We start from the raw sequence: 25,215 nt of genomic DNA, 5'->3' as shown, positions 1-25,215 counted from the left end.
AATCCAAAGCCCGACCAGTGTGCAAATGAACCGAGGGGTCCACTCTCCATTGATCTGGCATTCTGACAGGGGGAGCCAGAGGGCTTGCAAACTCGCCCTGAACTCTCTCACCCGCTTTCCTTATCGCGCCTGTGGCTTTAAGGGAAGCCCTGACATATTTTACTGCTTCCACGCTCCTATTGGCATTTCGCTGCCTTTTAGAGAATGACTGAGCCTTTGATTTTCCTTTCAGCCGTTAATGAAGCAGCACAAGGCGACGCGAGGAGATGATGTCATCTCCTCAAATCCCACCACTCCCTACCCCCCCCCCCCCGTCCGCCGTAGACAGACGGTGGCACAAACATAGAACGGGAGGGCGTGCTTTCACGACTCCATCATGAAAGTCACAGTGCAGCTATATGATATCGCAAGCGTTAAGCTCCACAATGTTGGTGAGATGTTCCCCGGCTTCCGGTAATTGGGAGCCGCGGAATTAAAAAGGTCCTTCTGTCTGCGTGCGCTGAAGGACATTTCAGCTGGTGAATAATTTCAGCCAACATGCAAAGGAGAGTCATCCTATGGAAAATGTGTGCGTGCTCAGGTGGGGGGGAGATGGTAAGGCGGGGCGGAGTCCGCCCAGATAGACAGGGAGTGCATGTTTCGAGAGATAATTGCATTTCTCTCACCTGTTACCCTTTTGCAGGCCTTCAAGAGCGCCGCGATGAGCTCATACTGGTGTGGCGGAAAGGGCGACGTCGTTGATAACTGGTGTCGCTGTGACCTGAGTGCCATCACCAGAGACGGCCTGCCCAACTGCAGTCCCCTCAGGCAGCCGGTGTAAGTGTGAGGTGACGCCCGCGCATAAAAAAAACCGGAGCTTCATTGATGCATGCACGCACATAGGTCTGGAACCACCCCCGGGGCGCTGGAGGGAACCGTTGAGGACGCAAACTCTGTTCCCAATGTGCTAATAGCTGTCAGTCAAGCCATAGTCCTCTGAAAGGAACATGATCTCATTCAAGGTGTCCTAATGATACACTTTCCATCTTGTGAATCGGTGACTCCATCAAAGGAAGGAGAACAAGAAGTCTCCTCCGAGCACTACGGTTTGGTGCATGCACTGCAAAAAGTCAGTGTTCAAAAACAAGAAAAAAAAAAAATACAAAAATGAGGGGTATTTTATTTGAACTAAGCAACATTATCTGCCAATAGAAGAAGAAAATTCAGCTTGTCAAGACTTTCCAAAACAAGTAAAATTAGCTAACCTCAATGAACCCAAAATACCTTAAAATAAGTATATTCTCATTAATAACAAGTGCACTTTTTTTGGTAGAAAAAAAAAAGAGACATATTTGCTTAATATGTTGAAAAATATTCTTAAATTAAGTAAATGCTAGTGCCATTATCTTGACATAATGATATGCGCTCGGCATCATGATTTTTTTTTTCATGCTTGAAGTAAGAAATTATTACCGTATTTTTCGGACTATAAGTTGCTCCGGAGTATAAGTCGCTCCGGCCGAAAATGCACAATAAAGAAGGGAAAAAACATATATACGTCGCACTGGAGCAGGGGTCACCAACCTTTTTGAAAGCAAGAGCTACTTCTTGGGTACTGATTAATGCGAAGGGCTACCAGTTTGATACACACTTAAATAAATTGCCAGAAATAGCCAAATTTGCTCAATTTACCTTTAACTCTATGTTATTATTAATAATTAATGATATTTACACTTAATTGAACGGTTTAAAAGAGGAGAAAACACGAAAAAAATTACAATTAAATTTTGAAACATAGTTTATCTTCAATTTCGACTCTTTAAAATTCAAAATTCAACCGAAAAAAAGAAGAAAAAAAATAGCTAATTCGAATCTTTTTGAAAAAATTAAAAAAATAATTTATGGAACATCATTAGTAATTTTTCCTGATTAAGATTAATTTTAGAATTTTGATGACATGTTTTAAATAGGTTAAAATCCAATCTACACTTTGTTAGAATATATAACAAATTGGACCAAGCTATATTTCTAACAAAGACAAATCATTATTTCTTCTAGATTTTCCAGAACAAAAATTTTAAAAGAAATTCAAAAGACTTTGAAATAAGATTTAAATTTGATTCTACAGATTTTCTAGATTTGCCAGAATAATTTTTTTGAAATTTAATCATAATAGGTTTGAAGAAATATTTCACAAATATTCTTCGTCGAAAAAACAGAAGCTAAAATGAAGAATTATATTAAAATGTATTTATTATTCTTTACAATAATTACTTGAACATTGATTTAAATTGTCAGGAAAGAAGAGGAAGGAATTTACAAGGTAAAAAGGTATATGTGTTTAAAAATCCTAAAATCATTTTTAAGGTTGTATTTTTTTCTCTAAAATTGTCTTTCTGAAAGTTATAAGAAGCAAAGTAAAAAAATTAATGAATTTATTTAAACAAGTGAAGACCAAGTCTTTAAAATATTTCCTTGGATTTTCAAATTCTATTTGAGTTTTGTCTCTCTTAGAATTAAAAATGTCAGGCAAAGCGAGACCAGCTTGCTAGTAAATAAATAAAATTTAAAAAATAGAGGCAGCTCACTGGTAAGTGCTGCTATTTGAGCTATTTCTAGAACAGGCCAGCGGGCTACTCATCTGGTCCTTACGGGCTACCTGGTGCCCGCGGGCACCACGTTGGTGACCCCTGCACTGGAGTATAAATCGCATTTTTGGGGGAAATTTACTTGATAAAACCCAACACCAAGAATAGACATTTGCAAGGCAATTTAAAATAAATAAAGAATAGTGAACAACAAGCTGAATAAGTGTACGTTATATGAGGCATAAATAACCAACTGAGAACGTGCCTGGTATGTTAACGTAACATATTATGGTAAGAGTCATTCAAATAACTATAACATATAGAACATGATATACTTTTACCAAACAATCTGTCACTCCTGATCGCTAAGTCCTCTGAAAGGAACATGATCTCATTCAAGGTGTCCTAATGATACACTTTCCATCTTGTGAATCAGTGACTCCATCAAAGGAACGAGAACAGGGAGTCTCCTCCGAGCACTACGGTTTGGTGCATGCACTGCAAAAAGTCAGTGTTCAAAAACAAGAAAAAAAAGTACAAAAATGAGGGGTATTTTATTTGAACTAAGCAAAATTATCTGCCAATAGAACAAGAAAAGTTGGCTTGTCAAGACTTTCCAAAACAAGTAAAATTAGCTAACCTCAATGAACCCAAAAATACCTTAAAATAAGTATATTCTCATTAATAACAAGTGCACTTTTTTTGGTAGAAAAAAAAAAAAGAGACATATTTGCTTAATATGTTGAAAAATATTCTTAAATTAAGTAAATACTAGTGCCATTATCTTGACATAATGATATGCGCTCGGCATCATGATTTTTTTTTTCATGCTTGAAGTAAGAAATTATTACCGTATTTTTCGGACTATAAGTCGCTCCGGAGTATACGTCGCACCGGCCGAAAATGCACAATAAAGAAGGAAAAAAACATACATACGTCGCACTGGAGTATAAATCGCATTTTTGGGGGAAATTTATTTGATAAAATCCAACACCAAGAATAGACATTTGAAAGGCAATTTAAAATAAATAAAGAATAGTGAACAACAGGCTGAATAAGTGTACGTTATATGAGGCATAAATAACCAACTGAGAACGTGCCTGGTATGTTAACGTAACATATTATGGTAAGAGTCATTCAAATAACTATAACATATAGAACATGATATACTTTTACCAAACAATCTGTCACTCCTGATCGCTAAGTCCTCTGAAAGGAACATGATCTCATTCAAGGTGTCCTAATGATACACTTTCCATCTTGTGAATCAGTGACTCCATCAAAGGAACGAGAACAGGGAGTCTCCTCCGAGCACTACGGTTTGGTGCATGCACTGCAAAAAGTCAGTGTTCAAAAACAAGATTTTTTTTTTACAAAAATGAGGGGTATTTTATTTGAAATAAGCAAAATCATCTGCCAATAGAACAAGAAAATTCGGCTTGTCAAGACTTTCCAAAACAAGTAAAATTAGCTAACCTCAATGAACCCAAAATACCTTAAAATAAGTATATTCTCATTAATAACAAGTGCACTTTTTTTGGTAGAAAAAAAAAAAGAGACATATTTGCTTAATATGTTGAAAAATATTCTTAAATTAAGTAAATGCTGGTGCCATTATCTTGACAAAATGATATGCGCTCGGCATCATGATTTTTTTTTTCATGCTTGAAGTAAGAAATTATTACCGTATTTTTCGGACTATAAGTCGCTCCGGAGTATACGTCGCACCGGCCGAAAATGCACAATAAAGAAGGAAAAAAAACATATATACGTCGCACTGGAGTATAAATCGCATTTTTGGGGGAAATTTATTTGATAAAATCCAACACCAAGAATAGACATTTGCAAGGCAATTTAAAATAAATAAAGAATAGTGAACAACAAGCTGAATAAGTGTACGTTATATGAGGCATAAATAACCAACTGAGAACGTGCCTGGTATGTTAACGTAACATATTATGGTAAGAGTCATTCAAATAACTATAACATATAGAACATGATATACTTTTACCAAACAATCTGTCACTCCTGATCGCTAAGTCCTCTAAAACGAACATGATCTCATTCAAGGTGTCCTAATGATGGAAAGTGTTCCATCTTGTGAATCGGTGACTCCATCAAAGGAACGAGAACAAGAAGTCTCCTCCGAGCACTACGGTTTGGTGCATGCACTGCAAAAAGTCAGTGTTCAAAAACAATAATTTTTTTTTACAAAAATTAGGGGTATTTTATTTGAAATAAGCAAAATCATCTGCCAATAGAACAAGAAAATTTGGCTTGTCAAGACTTTCCAAAACAAGTAAAATGAGCTAACCTCAATGAACCCAAAATACCTTAAAATAAGTATATTCTCACTAATAACAAGTGCACTTTTTTTGGTAGAAAAAAAAAAAGAGACATATTTGCTTAATATGTTGAAAAATATTCTTAAATTAAGTAAATGCTAGTGCCATTATCTTGACATAATGATATGCGCTCGGCATCATGATTTTTTTTTTCATGCTTGAAGTAAGAAATTATTACCGTATTTTTCGGAGTATAAGTCGCTCCGGAGTATACGTCGCACCGGCCGAAAATGCACAATAAAGAAGGAAAAAAAACATATATACGTCGCACTGGAGTATAAATCGCATTTTTGGGGGATATTTATTTGATAAAATCCAACACCAAGAATGGACATTTGAAAGGCAATTTAAAATAAATAAAGAATAGTGAACAACAGGCTGAATAAGTGTACGTTATATGAGGCATAAATAACCAACTGAGAACGTGCCTGGTATGTTAACGTAACATATTATGGTAAGAGTCATATAAAAAAAATAACTATAACATATAGAACATGCTATACGTTTACCAAACAATCTGTCACTCCTGATCGCTAAGTCCTCTGAAAGGAACATGATCTCATTCAAGGTGTCTTAATGATACTCTTTCCATCTTGTGAATCAGTGACTCCATCAAAGGAAGGAGAACAGGGAGTCTCCTCCGAGCACTACGGTTTGGTGCATGCACTGCAAAAAGTCAGTGTTCAAAAACAAGAAAAAAAAGTACAAAAATGAGGGGTATTTTATTTGAACTAAGCAAAATTATCTGCCAATAGAACAAGAAAAGTTGGCTTGTCAAGACTTTCCAAAACAAGTAAAATTAGCTAACCTCAATGAACCCAAAAATACCTTAGAATAAGTATATTCTCACGAATAACAAGAGACCTTTTTGCTCAATATGTTGAAAAATATTCTTAAATTAAGTAAATGCTAGTGCCATTATCTTGACATAATGATATGCGCTCGGCATCATGATTTTTTTTTTTCATGCTTGAAGTAAGAAATGATTACTTTAAAAAAGTAGTTTTATACTTTATACTTCAAAAAGTAAAATGTATGACTTTTTAAAACGCCGCTGTACGGAGTGGTACACGGACGTAGGGAGAAGTACAGAGCGCCAATAAACCTTAAAGGCACTGCCTTTGCGTGCCGGCCCAATCACATAATATCTACGGCATTTCACACACACAAGTGAATGCAAGGCATATTTGGTCAACAGCCATACAGGTCACACTGAGGGTGGACTTATAAACAACTTTAACACTGTGAACCCACACCAAACAATAATGACAAATACATTTCGGGAACACCCGCACCGTAACACGACATAAACACAACAGAACAAATACCCAGAACCCCTTGCAGCACTAACTCTTCCAGTACGCTACAAAATACCCGCTACAAAAGTTTGGGGTCACATTGAAATGTCCTTATTTTTGAAGGAAAAGCACTGTACTTTTCAATGAAGATAACTTTAAACTAGTCTTAACTTTAAAGAAATACACTCTAGACATTGCTAATGTGGTAAATGACTATTCTAGCTGCAAATGTCTGGTTTTTGGTGCAATATCTACATAGGTGTATAGAGGCCCATTTCCACCAACTATCACTCCAGTGTTCTAATGGTACAATGTGTTTGCTCATTGGCTCAGAAGGCTAATTGATGATTAGAAAACCCTTGTGCAATCATGTTCACACATCTGAAAACAGTTTAGCTCGTTACAGAAGCTACAAAACTGACCTTCCTTTGAGCAGATTGAGTTTCTGGAGCATCACATTTGTGGGGTCAATTAAACGCTCAAAATGGCCAGAAAAAGAGAGCTTTCTTCTGAAACTCGACAGTCTATTCTTGTTCTTAGAAATTAAGGCTATTCCACAAAATTATTTGGGTGACCCCAAACTTTTGAACGGTAGTGTACATCAAATGTGTTTTTTCCCCAACAAGTAAAATAAAATAATGATAATAATATTTTTTTTTTTTTTAAATCCATCCATCCATTTTCTATCGCTTGTCCCTCTCGGGGTCGCGGGGGTGGCTGGAGCCTATCCCAACTGCATTCAGGCGAAAGGCGGGGGTACACCCTCGACAAGTTGCACCTCATTGCAGATAATAATGTAAGAAACCTCAGACAGAAGTCACCATAAAACCACAGACCGCTGCATTCCTGAATGGCCTTAGAGAGATACAGTATAGTAACCCACAAGCACGCAAAAGGCTCATTAACCACCCACATTTCAATTGGGACTCAATCGGGGTTAATTTGGAGATACGTTTCTCCTACATACCTCAGAAAAGCACCCCACAGTTCTTGAAACTTTTGCAGAACAACCGTTCAATGTCGGCTTTATCTTCTCCAGTTTGAGAAAACACACGATGTCTCTAATCCAGCGAGGAGGCGCTGTTGCCTTCCAATTTAACACAACAAGTTTTCTAGCCAATAAAGTAGTGAATGCTACAAGATTGTTTTTGGATTTGCAAAGATGAGATGGCTGAGGTGCTACCCCAAAAAGTCAATATTTTTCAGTTCTGACGGACTAAGCAAATAGGTTGACACACACACACACACACACACACACACACACACACACACACACACACACACACCTACACACACATTCTTGTATTTGTTACCTTCTTGAGTCCTTCGAAAAATGCCTACCTCTTTCGGACCACCCTTTCTAGATGTATAAACATTTGTATTTACAACATTAATAATATATACATACTATGCAGATATAAAAAAGGTAAGCTTTTAGTTAATTCCTTTTTTTTTTGTATTTTTGTTTGTTTGTAATTGTTTTTTAATCTTCATTATTTATTTCAAATTATTACAGTATGTCTCTATATAAAAAAACAATGTTTTAATTAATTTTGGCCAAAGGGGGTGGATTTAAATTTCTTACACACACTTGTGATCACATATATTGGCCAGAGGGGGAACACTTCAAATGTTTACACACACTTGTTATTTCATATGTTGACCAGAGGGGGAACACTTTTAAAACCGACACACAGTCAATTTGAAAAATCCCTCCTTTTTGGGACCACCCTCATTTTGATAGATTTCACCACCAGGGGTGCAAATGAAACATTCTCTATTAGATGCATTGGTTTTCCGTATTGGGACCATGATTTATGTCCTAACTTGTTATCCGGTCCTCATATGGAAGGTCCTTTTCCTTGTTGATGTCTCAAGAAGGGTAGAAATACAAGAAAACACTCACACACTCTAAATCAGAGGTGTCCAAAGTGCGGCCCGGGGGCCATTTGCGGCCCGCAGCTAATTGTTTACCGGCCCCCCACACATTCTGCAAAAATTGCAAAATTGCTAGTATTGCAAAAATTAAAAAAAACATTTTAAAAAAGTGGAATGAGGTGAAATCTAACGAGAAAAAGTTGCAATGTTGACACAAAGCTGCCATGCAGGCTGTTTTTTTTCTTTTGTTTTTCTTTATTTTTATTTATTTTTGCCATTGCTCAAAAAAAGACAAAAAATCTATGTTACAATGAATTATTACTTAAAAAATGTCAATTTAAAATGTTTTATGTGTAAAAAATATTGCAGATATTGTGTGGTTGCCATATAAAAACAACAAAGTTTTAATGACAAAAGAGCATAAAACAAACAAAATAATAGTTCACTCGTAAAATCAACAGATATATCTGAAGTTGATCTCGTAATTTAAGTGTGAAAAGTTTTAAAAAAAACTAATAAAAATGTATCACTTTATGAGTGGGGGACCTTTTGGATCCCAAATATATTTAGTGGGATTTTATTTAACTTTTCACTGTGATTACTCAAAAATATTAAAGAATTCAAATCAATGGTGTCCTGCATTATTGATCTTTTAGGGCTCTAATTACTAAATACTGCATATTTCAGTTTTACTATAAAAAACAAAGTTGTCTTTGACAGAAAAGGCATACAACCTGTGTTTTTTACTTGATATCAACATGAAGTTGATATAGAGATATACTGTAAAAAATAATAATAATAATTTGACTTATTTTTAACATTTTAATGACTGAGACCCTTGACCCTTGACTGGTCCCCGGGAGCCCTAAAGGTTTAAAAAAAAAAAAATCTATATATTTTGTTATGGTTTGAAAATTAAAAATATTAAAATGGCCCCCGTATGCATAATTTTTTCCGTGTGTGGCCCTCAGTGGAAAAAGTTTGGACACCCCTACTCTAAATAGTGCTCGCAAAACATTAATGAGTGTTGATGAATCACATTGCGCGTGCAAAATAATTTACCAGCATATTTGCAACTTCTCCCTACCCCCGTATTGTGGGCGTTTTGCTAATCAGCAGGTTTTCTGCATATTAATCAAGACAGATACGCAAAATGGATTACACACCTTATTCTGCTTGCTTAACAGACGCAATCTACTTTGTGCACGTTTAGTAGATCAGCTTTGCGTGTGCTATCAAGTTTGCACATGTGTTGGTATACGCAAGCCTTTAGTAAATCAGGCCCTAAGACAGGGGTATCAAACGTACGGTCCGAGGGCCGGATCAGGCCCGAAAACAGGTTTTATCCGGCCCGCGGGATGAGTTTGCTAAGTATAAAAATTAACCTGAAATCTTTTGAATGAAAGAAACTGCTGTTCTAAATGTGTCCACTGGATGTCGCAATAGCTATTATTTGTATCTTTGTAGATGATGCTACATATGTAAAACAAATAAACCACATGATGATAGTACACCAGTCGAGGAAAACGATCAAACTACATAAATAACATACTGTAATTTGATTTTGAAATAATTTTTTTCTATCTTGATAGATTGAAAATTAACACCAACGAGTTGACTGATGAACATTGTCACATCATTTATTCAGAAAACATAAATAACGACAAATAAAGATAGAATACTTGTTGTAGCCTATCTATATTATTTATGTATTAATTGTTTTGACAATGAAATCAAATAATGTCAATAATGTTTTAGATGAATTATTGGATGTTTTAGATTTCATTGTGATTGACTGATTGTTTTCAGCTGCTCACGCTTCTCCTGGTGAGCCACTTCCTCCTCCTATAATTAAGAAGACAGGACAGCTGGGTGCTCTTTGTCTATCTATCATGTTGAAGGAGTGAGGAGTGAAACAGTTTGTTTACCGCTAAATAAGTTATTTTGATTATGTTAAAGTCAACCACGGAGAATATGTTTTGTTTGTGAGAATAAAATTATGATCATTTGGAATCTCAACATATCTCCGCGAGTGCTTATTAAGGAATTTAGTGAGTCAAACACCTCCTCCTCAGGACTACTCTGCATTACTTTATTTTTATTTTTTCGAACTTTTGGAACGCAAGAGTAGCCGCAACAATACTATTAACTGCAACATGTAAGTGTAAAAAAAAAAACAACAATATTATGATTTGTACAATTTCAGAATGTGCTTGTTCTATTTTTAAACAAAGAAAACAATCTGAAGATGTCTTTGTTTTTAAGTTATCGTGCCGTGATTTTACCAGTTCGGCCTACTTGGGAGTAGATATTTCTCCATGTGGCCCCCGATCTAAAATGAGTTTGACAACCCCTGCCCTAAGAGCTCTATTCTGAGAGCCTGGTGCAAGATCCAAAGTACTTATCCTCTCTAACAGGGGACATGCCCAGACAAGGCTGGTTTTGCTATATTGCGGTGCCTCTGAACAGTCCAGTTGTGATTGATTCAACGACCTGAGAATCTCCTTGGATATTTTTTTGTGCTTAGTGCATTCCGATAATGAGATAGATTCTGAAACAGATATACATATTTTCCATCACCAAACTCCTCACTTCAGTTTGGGTTAAATCATTTGATTGATTGATTGATTGAAATTTTTATTAGTAGATTGCACAGTACAGTACATATTCCGTACAATTGACCACTAAATGGCAACACCCGAATAAGTTTTTCAACTTGTTTAAGTCGGGGTCCACGTTAATCAATTCATGGTAAATTTCTTGACAAATGCGGTAATTATCCATTATCCAATGTACTTAGTTGTATATATACACTACCGTTCAAAATTTTTTGATCACGTTGAAATGTCCTTATTTTTGAAGGAAAAGCACTGTACTTTTCAATGAAGATAACTTTAAACTAGTCTTAACTTTAAAGAAATACACTCTATACATTGCTAATGTGGTAAATGACTATTCTAGCTGCAAATGTCTGTTTTTTGGTGCAATATCTACATAGGTGTATAGAGGCCCATTTCCAGCAACTATCACTCTAATGGTTCTAATGGTACAATGTGTTTGCTCATTGGCTCAGAAGGCTAATTGATGTTCACACATCTGAAAACAGTTTAGCTCGTTACAGAAGCTACAAAACTGACCTTACTTTGAGCAGATTGAGTTTCTGGAGCATCACATTTGTGGGGTCGATTAAACGCTCAAAATGGCCAGAAAAAGAGAACTTTCATCTGAAACTCGACAGTCTATTCTTGTTCTTAGAAATGAAGGCTATTCCACAAAATTGTTTGGGTGACCCCAAACTTTTGAACGGTAGTGTATACTGTATATTTATAATATAATGTAAGCCATGCGTGTTTTGTGTCGTTGATATATATTTGTTACTCTATCTCTTTTAGTTTACGCCTGGCCCCCTACCTGGAGCCCTCAAGCACGATGGTAGCCCTTGAGTGGTTGGATGTGGAGCCCCTGATTGGGTGCAAAGTTTCTGACTACATCATCCAGCATAAACGGGTGGAGGACCCCTCGGAGGCTGAGATATACACAGGTACGTTACAGGAATCATAAAAACCATACACCCGGGAAACAAGAAAAACGCGTTGTTGAATTAAAGTGTGGAAAAGATGGGTCATTTATTTGCAAGATGCAAGGAAATGAGGCAAGGCAAGGCAACTTTATTTGTATAGCACCTTTCATACACAAGGCAGACTCAAAGTGCTTCACAGACAACAAAGTGAAATGAAAGAAAATAAAAGCAAAATTAAAATGCAGACAATAAAAATAAAAACAGTGCGGACGTTAAAAGTTAAAAGATTAAAAGATTTAGCTGAAAGCTAATGTGAACATAAAAGTTTTCAGTCTAGTTTTAAAAGTAGTCAGAGTTGGGGAAAGTCTGACATCTTCAGCAAGTTTATTCCAGCTATTTGTTGCATAGTGACTGAATGATGCTCTCCCTTGATTTGATTTGAGTTTACTCTGGGAACCGCTAACAGATTGGTCTCAGAAGATCATAGTAATCTAGAGCAGTGTCCCCAACCTTTTTGTAGCTGTGGACCGGTCAACGCTTGAAAATTTGTCCCACGGACCGGGGGGGGGGGGGGGGGGGGGGGGGGTGATTTTTTTTTTCATTTTTTTTTTTTTTTTCATAAAGAAATACAATCGTGTGCTTACGGACCTTATCCCTGCGGACTGTATAGATCTATATTGATATATAATGTATATATCATGTTTTTTATGTTGATTTAATTAAAAAAAAATTTAAAAACTTTATTTTTTATTTTTTATTTTTTATTTTTATTTCTTGTGCGGACCGGTACCAATCAGGTCCACGGACAGGTACCGGGCTCGGTGGTTGGGTACCACTGCTCTATATGACAGGAACACTATTTGTCAGCTCCTACTGCAAAAAAATCATTGATTGATTGATTGAAACTTTTATTAGTAGATTGCACAGTACAGTACATATTCCGTACTATTGACCACTAAATGGTAACACCCGAATAAGTTTTTCAACTTGTTTAAGTCGGGGTCCACGTTAATCAATTCATGGTATTCAGACATCCTTTCAGGCTGCTTTTTTATTTTATATTTTTTTGTATTAAGATATACATGAACTATGAGCACAATAATATAGTAACATTAAACCTAAATACATATTTGTGCCCTCGTAAAGACAATATAAGTAAAATAGTAGTCACGTGGCAACATAGTACTCTACTACAGTGGTCCCCAACCTTTTTGTAGCTGCGGACCGGTCAACGCTTGAAAATTTGTCCCACGGACCGGGGGAGAGGGGGGTGATTTTTTATTTATTTATTTTTTCATAAAGAAATACAATCATGTGTGCTTACGGACTGTATCCCTGCAGACTGTATTGATCTATATTGATATATAATGTATATATTGTGTTTTTTATGTTGATTAGATTTAAAAAATTTTAAAAAATATATATATATATTTTTTATTTTACATTTCTTGTGCGGACCAGTGGTTGGGGACCACTGATCTAGAGGGCTTATATAGTGGGAGCATATCAGTGATATACTTGGGCCCTAGACCATGTAGTGATTTGTATGTGAGCAGGAGGATTTTGAAATCAATTCTCTGATGTACAGGGAGCCAATGTAAGGATTTAAGAATTGGTGTAATGTGCTCACTTTTTTTGGTCTTTGTTAGAACTCTAGCAGCAGCGTTCTGAACAAGCTGTAGCTGCCTGACAGTTTTTTTGGGAAGACCTGCAAGGAGACCATTACAATAGTCTAGCCTACTGGTAATAAAGGCATGTACAAGTTTTTCTAAGTCTTGAGCTGACATGAGCCCTCTAAGTCTTGTTACATTTTTGAGGTGATAGTAGGCCGATTTTGTTACTGATTTGATGTGACTGTCGAAATGTAAATCAGAATCTAAAATAACCCCAAGATTTCTGGCTTTATTTGAGGTTTTCAGGGACAGTGATTGAAGGTGTTGGATGACTTAAACCTTTCTTTTTTAGCATCAAAAACAATTATCTCAGTTTTATCTTCATTTACCGTAATTTCCGGACTATAAGCCGCTACTTTTTCCCCTCGTTCTGGTCCCTGCGGCTTATACAAGGGTGCGGCTTATTTACGGCCTGTTCTTCTCCAACGCCGACGAAGAGGATTTCTGTGGTTTTAGTACGCAGGAGGAAGACGATGACACAATGATTAAAGACTGACTTTTCATATACCGGTAGGCTGGTTATTTTGATAACGTACAGGCGAGCACTTTGTATTACTTTGCACCGTTGTATTATTTGTACTCTGCACGGATGCTGTTCGCCATGTCAAAGATGTGAAAGTTTGATTGAATGATTGAAAGATTTATTGTTAATAAATGGGACGCTTTGCGTTCCCAAACAGTCATCTCTGTCCCGACAATCCCCTCCGTGGTAGCAGGAACCCCTATATACTACGGTAATTACACATCAAAACCCTGCGGCTTATAGTCGGGTGCGGCTTATATATGGAGCAATCTGTATTTTCCCCTAGATTTAGCTGGTGCGGCTTATAGTCAGGTGCGGCTTATAGTCCGGAAATTACGGTAGTTGTAGGAAATTTTGGCACATCCAGTGTTTGACTTGCTCAATGCACTGGCACAGAAGATCTATGGGGCGATAGTCATTTGGTGATAGCGCTACATAGATTTGGGTGTCATCGGCATAGCAATGATGGTCGATGTTATTATTTTGCATGATTTGTCCTAGTGGGAGCATATAGATGTTAAATAAAGTCGGCCCCAAGATTGAACCTTGGGGGACTCCACACGTTACGTTGGTTGGTTCTGATACAAAGTCACCAATGGAAACAAAATAGTTCCTATCTTGTAGATATGACTTGAACCAGCTTAAAACTGTGCCTGAGATCCCCACCCAGTTTTCCAACCTGTCCAAAAGTATTGAGTGGTCGACAGTGTCAAATGCAGCACTGAGGTCCAAAAGCATTAATACTGTAGTTTTACCAGAGTCTGTGTTTAGACGGATGTCATTTATAACTTTAAGAAGGGCCATCTCTGTGCTATGAAGAGGTCGAAATCCTGACTGGAAGTTGTTGTGGCAGCCAGTAGAAGCCAAGAAGTTATTTAGTTGTTGGAGGACAACTTTCTCAATTATTTTACTTATGAATGGTAGATTTGAAATTGGTCTGTAGTTGTTAACAGAGGCATCTAGGCTCTGCTTTTTTAGAAGAGGTTTAATGACTGCAGTTTTGAAAGCCTTTGGGAAATTGCCCGATTGAATAGAATTATTAACTATTTGCAATACGTCTGTTGATAGGCAGTCAAAAACATTCTTAAAGAAGCTGGTAGGTAAAACGTCAAGGCAGCAGGTGGATGACTTTAGAGCTGTCACCGTTTCCACTAGAGTTTTAGAGTCTATGGCATTAAAGCATGCCATCATTGCTGTGTTACTTTTGCCTAAATGGGGTGGTGATCCAACTTTTTTACTTGAGATATTGATGGCGCGTCTGATGCCTTCAATTTTATCAGTATAAAAGAATGCACTCTATCACTACTTTTAATACAGCAACTGGTGCTTTTTCACTGTCAAAAAGAGCTGATAGAGAAGCATTCAGTTGTGACTTGAGTCCACAAATGAAGCAAATCTTAGTTTACCGATTCATCTTAAGATGGGATGTCGTTCCGGATAACACAAGCTCAGGTCTCCGTGTGCGAAAACCTTAAAACCAACGCTACCGTTTGTTTACATGCACTAAGAAATGCATGGATTTGGTTGAAACCAGCTTTTCAAAACATGTAATTAACCTTAATTAGGTTTGACTTTTTAACGATGGGATGAATATACTTGGAACATAAAGTATCTAGATAACCCCCCCAAATAATTAGGTTTTGTTTTTATTCTTTTGAATTCAATATAAAATGGCATAAAATAAGAATGTAGATGATCATATATCATAGGGGCGGCGTGGCGAAGTTGGTAGAGTGGCCGTGCCAGCAATCAGAGGGTTGCTGGTTACTGGGGTTCAATCCCCACCTTCTACCATCCTAGTCACGACCGTTGTGTCCTTGGGCAAGACCACTTCACCCTTGCTCCTGATGGGTGCTGGTTAGCGCCTTGCATGGCAGCTCCCTCCATCAGTGTGTGAATGTGTGTGTGAATGTGGAAACACTGTCAAAGCGCTTTGAGTACCTTGAAGGTAGAAAAGCGCTATACAAGTATAACCCATTTATCATTTATCATTTATTATATAACATGCATTATTCTTTTAAATATGATTATAAATCTGCCATGTTTTCCTTTACTTCAGAATGTAAAATAAGATGATGATAAACAACATTGATAAGTGTTTTTTGATCAGATTAATCACACTTTTACATTTGGGTTAATCTACTGTAGACTACCGTATTTTTCGGACTATAAATCTCAGTTTTTTTCATAGTTTGGCCGGGGGTGCAACTTATACTCAGGAGCGACTTATGTGTGAAATTATTAACACATTACCGTAAAATATCAAATAATATTATTTAGCTCATTCACGTAAGAGACTAGACGTATAAGATTTCATGGGATTTAGCGATTAGGAGTGACAGATTGCTTGGTAAACGTATAGCATGTTCTATATATTATAGTTATTTGAATGACTCTTACCATAATATGTTACGTTAACATACCAGGCACGTTCTCAGTTGGTTATTTATGCCTCATATAACATACACTTATTCAGCCTGTTGTTCACTATTCTTTATTTATTAGGGACCGAGTCCCTTTGGGACAGAGGACCCTATTGTATTTCTAGCGTTTTATTATTATACCGCCGCCTCTTTGAGCTATAATTTGACCCCCTTAACATGCTTCAAAACTCACCAAATTGGATACACACATCAGGACTGGCAAAAATTGCGATCTAATCAAAAAACCAAACCCCAAAACTCAAAATTGCGCTCTAGCGCCCCCTAGGAAGAAAACACAGACAAAACAGCCTGTAACTCCCAGTAGGAATGTCGTAGAGACATGAAACAAAAACCTCTATGTAGGTCTCACTTATACCTATATTTCATACACTGACAACCCGCAGAAATAAAAAATCAACAGGAAGTTTGCAATTCCCCCTTCAAAACAAAAGTTGTGTAAAAACAGTCACCTTTTTTCAAACATTATCTCCTCTAAGTGCGTTTGTCGTGTCGGCTTCAAATTAGCACAGGAGAGAGATTGAACCCTTCTGATTAAAAGTTGATGAAAGAGTTTTAATTACTGCTCCGGTTTGGATTTTATGAGACCTCAAAGTCGGTCCCGTCCATCGCTGCTTGCAGCTTTAATTTTAAATTGCCTTTCAAATGTCTATTCTTGGTGTTGGGTTTTATCAAATAAATTTCCCCAAAAAATGTGACTTATACTCCAATGCGACTTATATATGTTTTTTTCTTCTTTATTATGCATTTTCGGCAGGCGCGACTTATACTCCGAAAAATACGCTAATCACAGGTTTTTACTCAATCAGTCAATCAAAGTTTATTTATATAGCTTTTAATCACAAGTGTCTCAAAGGGCTGCACAAGCCACAACAACATCCTCGGCTCAGATCCCACATCAGGTCAAGAATAAAACTCAGCCCAATGGGATACAATGAGAAACCTTGGAGGGGACTGCAGATGTGCACGGCCATTTTCAAGAAGGATATTTAAAGAGAAACTACATCTTGTGAGAATGATGTCGGCCAACCCCGGAAGCTCGCTCAGATGTTCTGGCGATGAAATGGGGAAATGCTCGACTACTAATAAGCCGACTACAAGGGGTACTACTGGCTTATACGGCGTCAAAGGGGTGCTACAAATTCTGAGTTCATATATTTAATGTTTTCACTTTTAATATAATTTTTGCAATTTTAATTTTGAAAGTACCACATAAGATACATTATATTGCCAAAAGTATTTTGGCCACCTGCCTTTACTCACATATGAACTTGAAGTGCCATCCCATGGAATTGTCCAAAATGTTTTGGTATCCTGGAGCATTCAAAGTTCCTTTCACTGGAACTAAGGGGACAAGCCCAACTACTGAAAAACAACCCCACACCATAATTCCTCCTCCACCAAATTTCCCACTCGGCACAATGCAGTCCGAAATGTAGTGTTCTCCTCGCAACCTCCAAACCCAGACTCGTCCATCAGATTGCCAGATGGAAAAGTGTGATTCATCACTCCAGAGAAGGCGTCTCCACTGCTCTAGAGTCCAGTGGCGACGTGCTTTACACCAGTGTTCCCCAACCACTGTGCCGCAAGAAATAAAAAAATAAAAAAAAGTTTTTATTTTTTATTTATTTTTTTTAAAAATTAAATCAACATAAAAAACACAATATATACATTATACATCAATATATATCAATACAGTCTGCAGGGATACAGTCCGTAAGCGCACATGATTGTATTTGTATTTCTTTATGGGAAAAAAAATAAAATAAAAAAATTAAAATTCCACTCCCCCCCCCGTCCGGAAAAAAAAAAAAAAAAAAAATCCACTCCCCCCCGGTCCGTGGGACAAATTTTCAAGCGTTGACCGGTCACCAGCTACAAAAAGGTTGGGGACCACTGCTTTACACCAATGCATCCCACGCTTTGCATTGGACTTGGTGATGTATGGCTTAGATGCAGCTTTTCGGCCATGGAAACCCATTCCATGAAGCTCTCTGCGTACTGTACGTGGGCTAATTTGGAGGTCACATGAAGTTTGGAGCTATGTAGCAACTGACTGTGCAGAAAGTCTTTGCACTATGCGCTTCAGCATCCGCTGACCCCTCTGTCAGTTTACGTGGCCTACCACTTCGCGGCTGAGTTGCTGTTGTTCCCAAACTCTTCCATTTTCTTATAATAAAGTTGACTTTGGGATATTTAGGACCGAGGAAATTTCACGACTGGATTTGTTGCACAGGTGGCTTCCTATGACAATTCCACGCTGGAAATCACTGAGAGCGGCCCATTCTTTCCCAATTGTTTGTAGAAACAGTCTCCATGGCTAAGTGCTTGATTTTATACACCGAGCCAATAGGACACCTGATTCTCATCATTTGGATGGGTGGCCAAATACTTTTGGCAATATTGTGTATGTTCTAATTGTTGATGTGTTTTTAATTGATTTTTAAATGCGCCAGAAAATGACCCGTTTTGTACACTGTTGATGTGATTCAATGCGAAGTAGCGTGCGTAAATGTGTTTCTGTATATTATTTCTCCAGCAATGGTCATGTGGTGACATCAATTATGGCAGGGGTGTCCAAAGTGCGGCCCGGGGGCCATTTGCGGCCCTCAGCTAATAGTTTACTAGCCCGCCACACGTTCTGGAAATGCTTTTGCAAAAATTAAAAAAAAACATTAAAAAAAGTGGAATGAGGTGAAATCTGACTAGAAAAAGTTGCAATGTTGACACAAAGCTGCCATGCAGGCTGTTTTTTTTTCTTTGTTTTTCTTTTTTGCCATTTCTCAAAAAAATCAAAAAAATAACTCAATGTTATAATGAATTATTGAACTATTCAAGGCTCCAGTTATTTCAAATATTTGACTTTAAAATGTTTTATGTGGAAAATATTCTGTGGTTGCCATACAAAAACATCAATGTTTTCTTTGACAAAAGAGCATAAAACAAACAAAATAATAGTGCAAACGTAAAATCCACAGATACATCTGAAGTTGATCTCGTAACTAAAGTGTTGAAAGTAAAAAAAAACTAATAAAAATGTATCACTTTATGAATGTGACACCTTTTGGGTCCCAAATATATTTAATGGGATTTTCTTTTTCTTTTCACTGTGATTACTCAAAAATAATAATGAATGGTGTCCTGCATTATTGATCTTTTAAAGGCTCTAATTACTTCACATTAAACATTGCTTTTTGAATGTTTTGGGCAGTGGGGGAAATACTGCATATTTCAGTTTTATTAGAAAAAACTAAGTTGTCTTTGACAGAAAATACATAAAACCTTTTTGTTTTTTTTTTAACTTTATTTCAACCTGAAGTTGATATACTGGCGGCGGCGTGGCGAAGTTGGTAGAGTAGCCGTGCCAGCAATCGGAGGGTTGCTGGTTACTAGGGTTCAATCCCCACCTTCTACCATACTAGTCATGTCCGTTGTGTCCTTGGGCAAGACACTTCACCCTTGCTCCTGATGGCTGCTGGTTAGCGCCTTGCATGGCAGCTCCCGCCATCAGTGTGTGAATGTGTGTGTGAATGGGTGATTGTGGAAATACTGTCAAAGCGCTTTGAGTACCTTGAAGGTAGAAAAGCGCTATACAAGTATAACCCATTTATCATTTATTTACTGTAGAGATTTACTGTAAGCGTTAAAAAATGAATAAATAAATAAATATATATATATATATATATATATAATAATAATTCGACTTGTTTTTTTTACATTTTAATGACTTAGACCGGGGGTCACCAACGCGGTGCCCGCGGGCACCAGGTAGCCCATAAGGACCAGATGAGTCGCCCGCTGGCCTGTTCTAAAAATAGCTCAAATAGCAGCAGTGAGCTGCCTCTATTTTTTAAATTGTATTTATTTACTAGCAAGCTGGTCTCGCTTTGCCCGACATTTTTAATTCTAAGAGAGACAAAACTCAAATAGAATTTGAAAATCCAAGAAAATATTTTAAAGACTTGGTCTTCACTTGTTTAAATAAATTAATTTATTTTTTTACTTTGCTTCTTATAACTTTCAGAAAGACAATTTTAGAGAAAAAATACAACCTTAAAAATGATTTTAGGATTTTTAAACACATATACCTTTTTACCTTTTAAATTCCTTCCTCTTCTTTCCTGACAATTTAAATCGATGTTCAAGTAAATGTATCTTTTTTATTGTAAAGAATAATAAATACATTTTAATTTTTTCATTTTAGCTTCTGTTTTTTTGACGAATAATATTTGTGAAATATTTCTTCTAACTTATTATGATTAAAATTAAAAAAAAATATTCTGGCAAAGCTAGAAAATCTGTAGAATCAAATGTAAATGTTATTTCAAAGTCTTTTGAATTTCTTTTAAAAATTTTGTTTTGGAAAATCAAGAAGAAATAATGATTTGTCTTTGTTAGAAATATAGCTTGGTCCAATTTGTTATATATTCTAACAAAGTGCAGATTGGATTTGAACCTATTTAAAACATGTTATCAAAATTCTAAAATTAGTCTTAATCAGGAAAAATTACTAATGATATTCCATAAGTTATTTTTTTAATTTTTTCAAAAAGATTCGAATTACCTAGTTTTTCTCTTCTTTTTTTCGGTTGAGTTTTGAATTTTAAAGAGTCGAAATTGAAGATAAACTATGTTTCAAAATTTAATTGTCATTTTTTTCGTGTTTTCTCCTCTTTTAAACCGTTCAATGAAGTGTAAATATCATTAATTATTAATAATAACATAGAGTTAAAGGTAAATTGAGCAAATTGGCTATTTCTGGCAATTTATTTAAGTGTGTATCAAACTGGTAGCATTGGTTTCAAAAAGGTTGGTGACCCCTGACTTAGACCCTTTATGGTCCCCGGGAGCCCTAAAGGTAAAAAAAAATAAAAAAATCCATATATTTTGTTATGGTTTGAAAATGAAAAATATCAAAATGGCCCCCACATGCTTTAATTTTTCCGTGTGCGGCCCTCAGTGGAAAAAGTTTGGACACCCCTGAATTATGGTATTTTGAGAGGTAATCATTGAAGTCGGACATCACTGAAGGCCTAGGTGGGAAACGCACTGGTCTTAGTAGACATTCTTCATTTAATTCAAGCAATCTTATTATTGAATTTGACGTCTTTGGGACCCCGGTACAACATCCTCACCCATGCCGCTGACCTCGAATGGCACTGACCACCGTGCTGCAGATATACAAATGCAGCCATGGCTCTTTCAAGAGACCGAGGGGTTTGAGTCAGAGGTAGCGGGTTATAGAATTGCAATAATATCGGTGTGGAAGGAGTTGGCTTTCGTCATTGGGAAGTATGGACAGGCCATCCATCACCCCTGGGAGGAGTGCTGATGAAGCATGGGCCCCAGCAAGGTGGTTGGAAGGGGCAGATGGTGTGGGTGACTCATTCTGCTATGTGCCAGTCACCGCTATAAATCATGTCGTAGGAGACCGCGTAATACAGATTAGACATCTCTATCTTCATTTTTCGCCGTTTTTTTTCCCCCCACTTTCCTTTTATATTCGCCCGTTAGTCTGTGTACTCCCTCAGCTTTTGGATTCGAACCTTGGGTAAAAAGTATGCACGATGCGGGTTTTCAAAGTGAGTGCTCCCGGACGCCGCTGTTATCTGGCATAGACGAAGAATGCCTATATTTACTTATGCGCAGCGTCGCTATTCACTTTTAACGGTACATGGTACTCAAATCCGCCATTGTTCTCGGCTCGCTACGATTGCTGATACATATTTGGAAAGGATCGCGGGCGAAGATTTATGAAATAATAGGGGCCTCTTAAAATGATGAGATCTTGTTCTCGGGACTCAGCAAATAATCGTCCCATAGAGTCGAGATGTGTAATTTTCTCACACTTGCACTGAATTATTTTGAAATTATTGGATTGGGACTGAACATTCTTCCTCCAGGGGATAATCTTTAAGGAGCTTTCTAGGATAATGGAAGACGGCTTAACGAAACCGAAAGGTCCAGTCGGGCCAAGTCGGCCCCGCTCACCTATGAGGGACACAAAGTTACCCACTCATGCCTTCAGTCGTACCCCCCCTTACCCCTCCATCCTTCTCTCACACATTCCCATGGCTAACCAGCCTTCCACTGCTGGCCGGCGAGCAGCTCTTGGTTAGCGATGAATGCTTTGCTCGGGGGCATCTTGGTGGTTTCTCTAGAGTTATGCATTTTTTTGGCTTGTTCATATTTTCCAAGTCTGTGTGAAAGTTAACATCTAAGGGTGGGGGTACACGCACATACACACACAAGCTAGAGGATTAAGCCGGCGGATTTAGCAAAAACCATCATGGTACATCTTTTGGTCGATAGAATGTCAATCACGTGACTCACATAATAAGGTCACTACTTGTTTGCAGACCGAGGGCTGTGCCAAACCAAAGTTTGAATAGCATAAATACTCCTACGCAAAGAGGACGGAGCATTAATTAGAAGCAGGCGATAATTAGTAAGAGGCTGCTATTTCTCAGGTTTCAAAAGGCCTTATACAGAATATAACAATGTTGTAACTTTTAACAGTGAGTTACAATGCATGTGAAAGTGGAAAGGAAATGTAGCTCTCCTTGACTGTCCATCCTGAACGGGACAAGCGGTAGAAAATGGATTGACTAATGATCCTTTATTAAAAGCCTACTGAAATGAAATTGTTTTTTTTAAACGGGGATAGCAGATCCATTCTGTGTCATACTTGATCATTTCGCGATATTGCCATATTTTTGCTGAAAGGGTTTAGTAGAGAACATCGACGATAAAGTTCGCAACTTTTGGTCGCTGATAAAAAAAGCCTTGCCTGTACCGGAAGTAGCGTGACGTCACAGGTTGAAAGGCTCCTCACATTTCCCCATTGTTTACACCAGCAGCGAGAGCGATTCGGACCGAGAAAGCGACGATTACCCCATTAATTTGAGCGAGGATGAAAGATTTGTGGATGAGGAACGTAAGAGTGAAGGACTAGAGTGCAGTGCAGGACGTATCTTTTTTCGCTCTGACCGTAACTTAGGTACAAGGGCTCATTGGATTCCACACTTTCTCCTTTTTCTATTGTGGATCATGGATTTGTAGTTTAAACCACCTCGGAAATGAGAGTCGAGAACGCGAAATGGATATTCACAGTGACTTGTACCTCCACGACAATACACCGGCGAAGCTCTTTAGCTACGGAGCTAACGTGATAGCACATCGGGCTTAAATGCAGATAGAAACAGAAAAAATAAACCCCTGACTGGAAGGATAGATAGAAAATCAACAATACTATTAAACCATGGACATGTAAATACACGGTTCATGCTTTCCAGGCAGGCGAAGCTTAACAACACTGTTGCTAACGACGCCATTGAAGCTAACTTAGCAACGGGACCTCACAGAGCTATGCTAAAAACATTAGCTATCCACCTACGCCAGCCCTCATCTGCTCATCAACACCCGTGCTCACCTGCGTTCCAGCGATCGACGGAGCGACGATCATAGATGCGGTCGGCGGCCCGGAGACGGAGAAAGTCAAGGTGAGGTCGGCGGCTAGCGCGTCTGCTATCCATCTCAAAGTCCTCCTGGTTGTGTTGCTGTAGTCCGTCGCTAATACACCGATCCCACCTACAACTTTCTTCTTTGCAGTCTTCATTGTTCATTAAACAAATTGCAAAAGATTCACCAACACAGATGTCCAGAATACTGTGGAATTTTGAGATGAAAACAGAGCTTTTTGTATTGGATTCAATGGTGTACCAATACTTCCGGTTCACACGCATACGTCATCATACATAGACGTTTTCAACCGGAAGTTTTGCGGGAAATTTAAAATTGCACTTTATAAGTTCACCCGGCCATATTGGCATGTGTTGCAATGTTAAGATTTCATCATTGATGTATAAACTATCAGACTGCGTGGTCGGTAGTAAGATTAAGATTAAAGTACCAATGATTGTCACACACACACTAGATGTGGTGAAATTTGTCCTCTGCATTTGACCCATCCCCTTGGGGAGCAGTGGGCAGCAGCGGCGCCGCGCCCGGGAATCATTTTGGTGATTTAAACCCCAACTCCAACCCTTGATAGTGGGTTTCAGTAGGTTTTCGTTTTGGATATGAATATAAAGCTCGTAAGACAAAATTGAATTTTTCAAAGGCAAGTCTGGGGTTTGCATGAAAGGAAAGGAAGACATACAGTCGTGATCAAAAGTTTACATACACCCGTAAAGAGCATAATGTCATGGCTGTCTTGAGTTTCCAATAATTTGTACAACTCTTTTTTTTTTTGTGATATAATGATTGGAGCTAGAGATGTCCGATAATGGCTTTTTTGCCGATATCCGATATTCCGATTTTCCCCAACTCTTAATTACCAATTCCGATATCAACCGATACCGATATATACAGTCGTGGAATTAACACATTATTATGCCTAATTTTGTTGTGATGCCCCGCTGGATGCATTAAACAATGTAACAAGGTTTTCCAAAATAAATCAACTCAAGTTATGGAAAAAAATTCCAAAATGGCACTGCCATATTTATTATTGAAGTCACAAAGTGCATTATTTTTTTTTAACATGCCTCAAAACAGCAGCTTGGAATTTGGGACATGCTGGGGGGTTGAGGTGGGAGGGGTAGTGGGTAGCGGGTGGTGTATATTGTAGCGTCCCGGAAGAGTTAGTGCTGCAAGGGGTTCTGGGTATTTGTTCTGTTGTGTTTATGTTGTGTTACGGTGCGGATATTCTCCCGAAATGTGTTTGTCATTCTTGTTTGGTGTGGGTTCACAGTGTGGCGCATATTTGTAACAGTGTTAAAGTTGTTTACCCTCAGTGTGACCTGTATGGCTGTTGACCAAGTATGCTTGCATTCATTTGTGTGTGTGAAAAGCCATAGATATTATGTGATTGGGCCGGCACGGAAAGGCAGTGCCTTTAAGGTTTATTGGAGCTCTGTACTTCTCCCTACGTCCGTGTACACAGCAGCGTTTTAAAAAGTCATACGT

General features: G+C 37.8%; 1 protein-coding gene across 4 annotated transcripts in view; it reads left to right on the top strand.

Annotated features, from left to right (window-relative positions):
- The window catches only part of LOC133638425 (astrotactin-2-like), a 910,889-nt gene that overhangs the window by 741,179 nt on the left and 144,495 nt on the right, over positions 1 to 25,215 (top strand). For all 4 annotated transcript variants that reach the window (XM_062031014.1, XM_062031015.1, XM_062031013.1 and 1 more), the window contains 2 exons: positions 683 to 816; positions 11,481 to 11,629. In XM_062031014.1, the coding sequence (XP_061886998.1) occupies positions 683 to 816; positions 11,481 to 11,629 (283 nt within the window). The remainder of the gene's footprint in view (positions 1 to 682; positions 817 to 11,480; positions 11,630 to 25,215) is intronic.

Source organism: Entelurus aequoreus, linkage group LG21, assembly GCF_033978785.1.
Source record: "Entelurus aequoreus isolate RoL-2023_Sb linkage group LG21, RoL_Eaeq_v1.1, whole genome shotgun sequence".
NCBI lineage: Eukaryota > Metazoa > Chordata > Actinopteri > Syngnathiformes > Syngnathidae > Entelurus > Entelurus aequoreus.
This window is presented reverse-complemented; position numbering and strand designations above follow the sequence as displayed.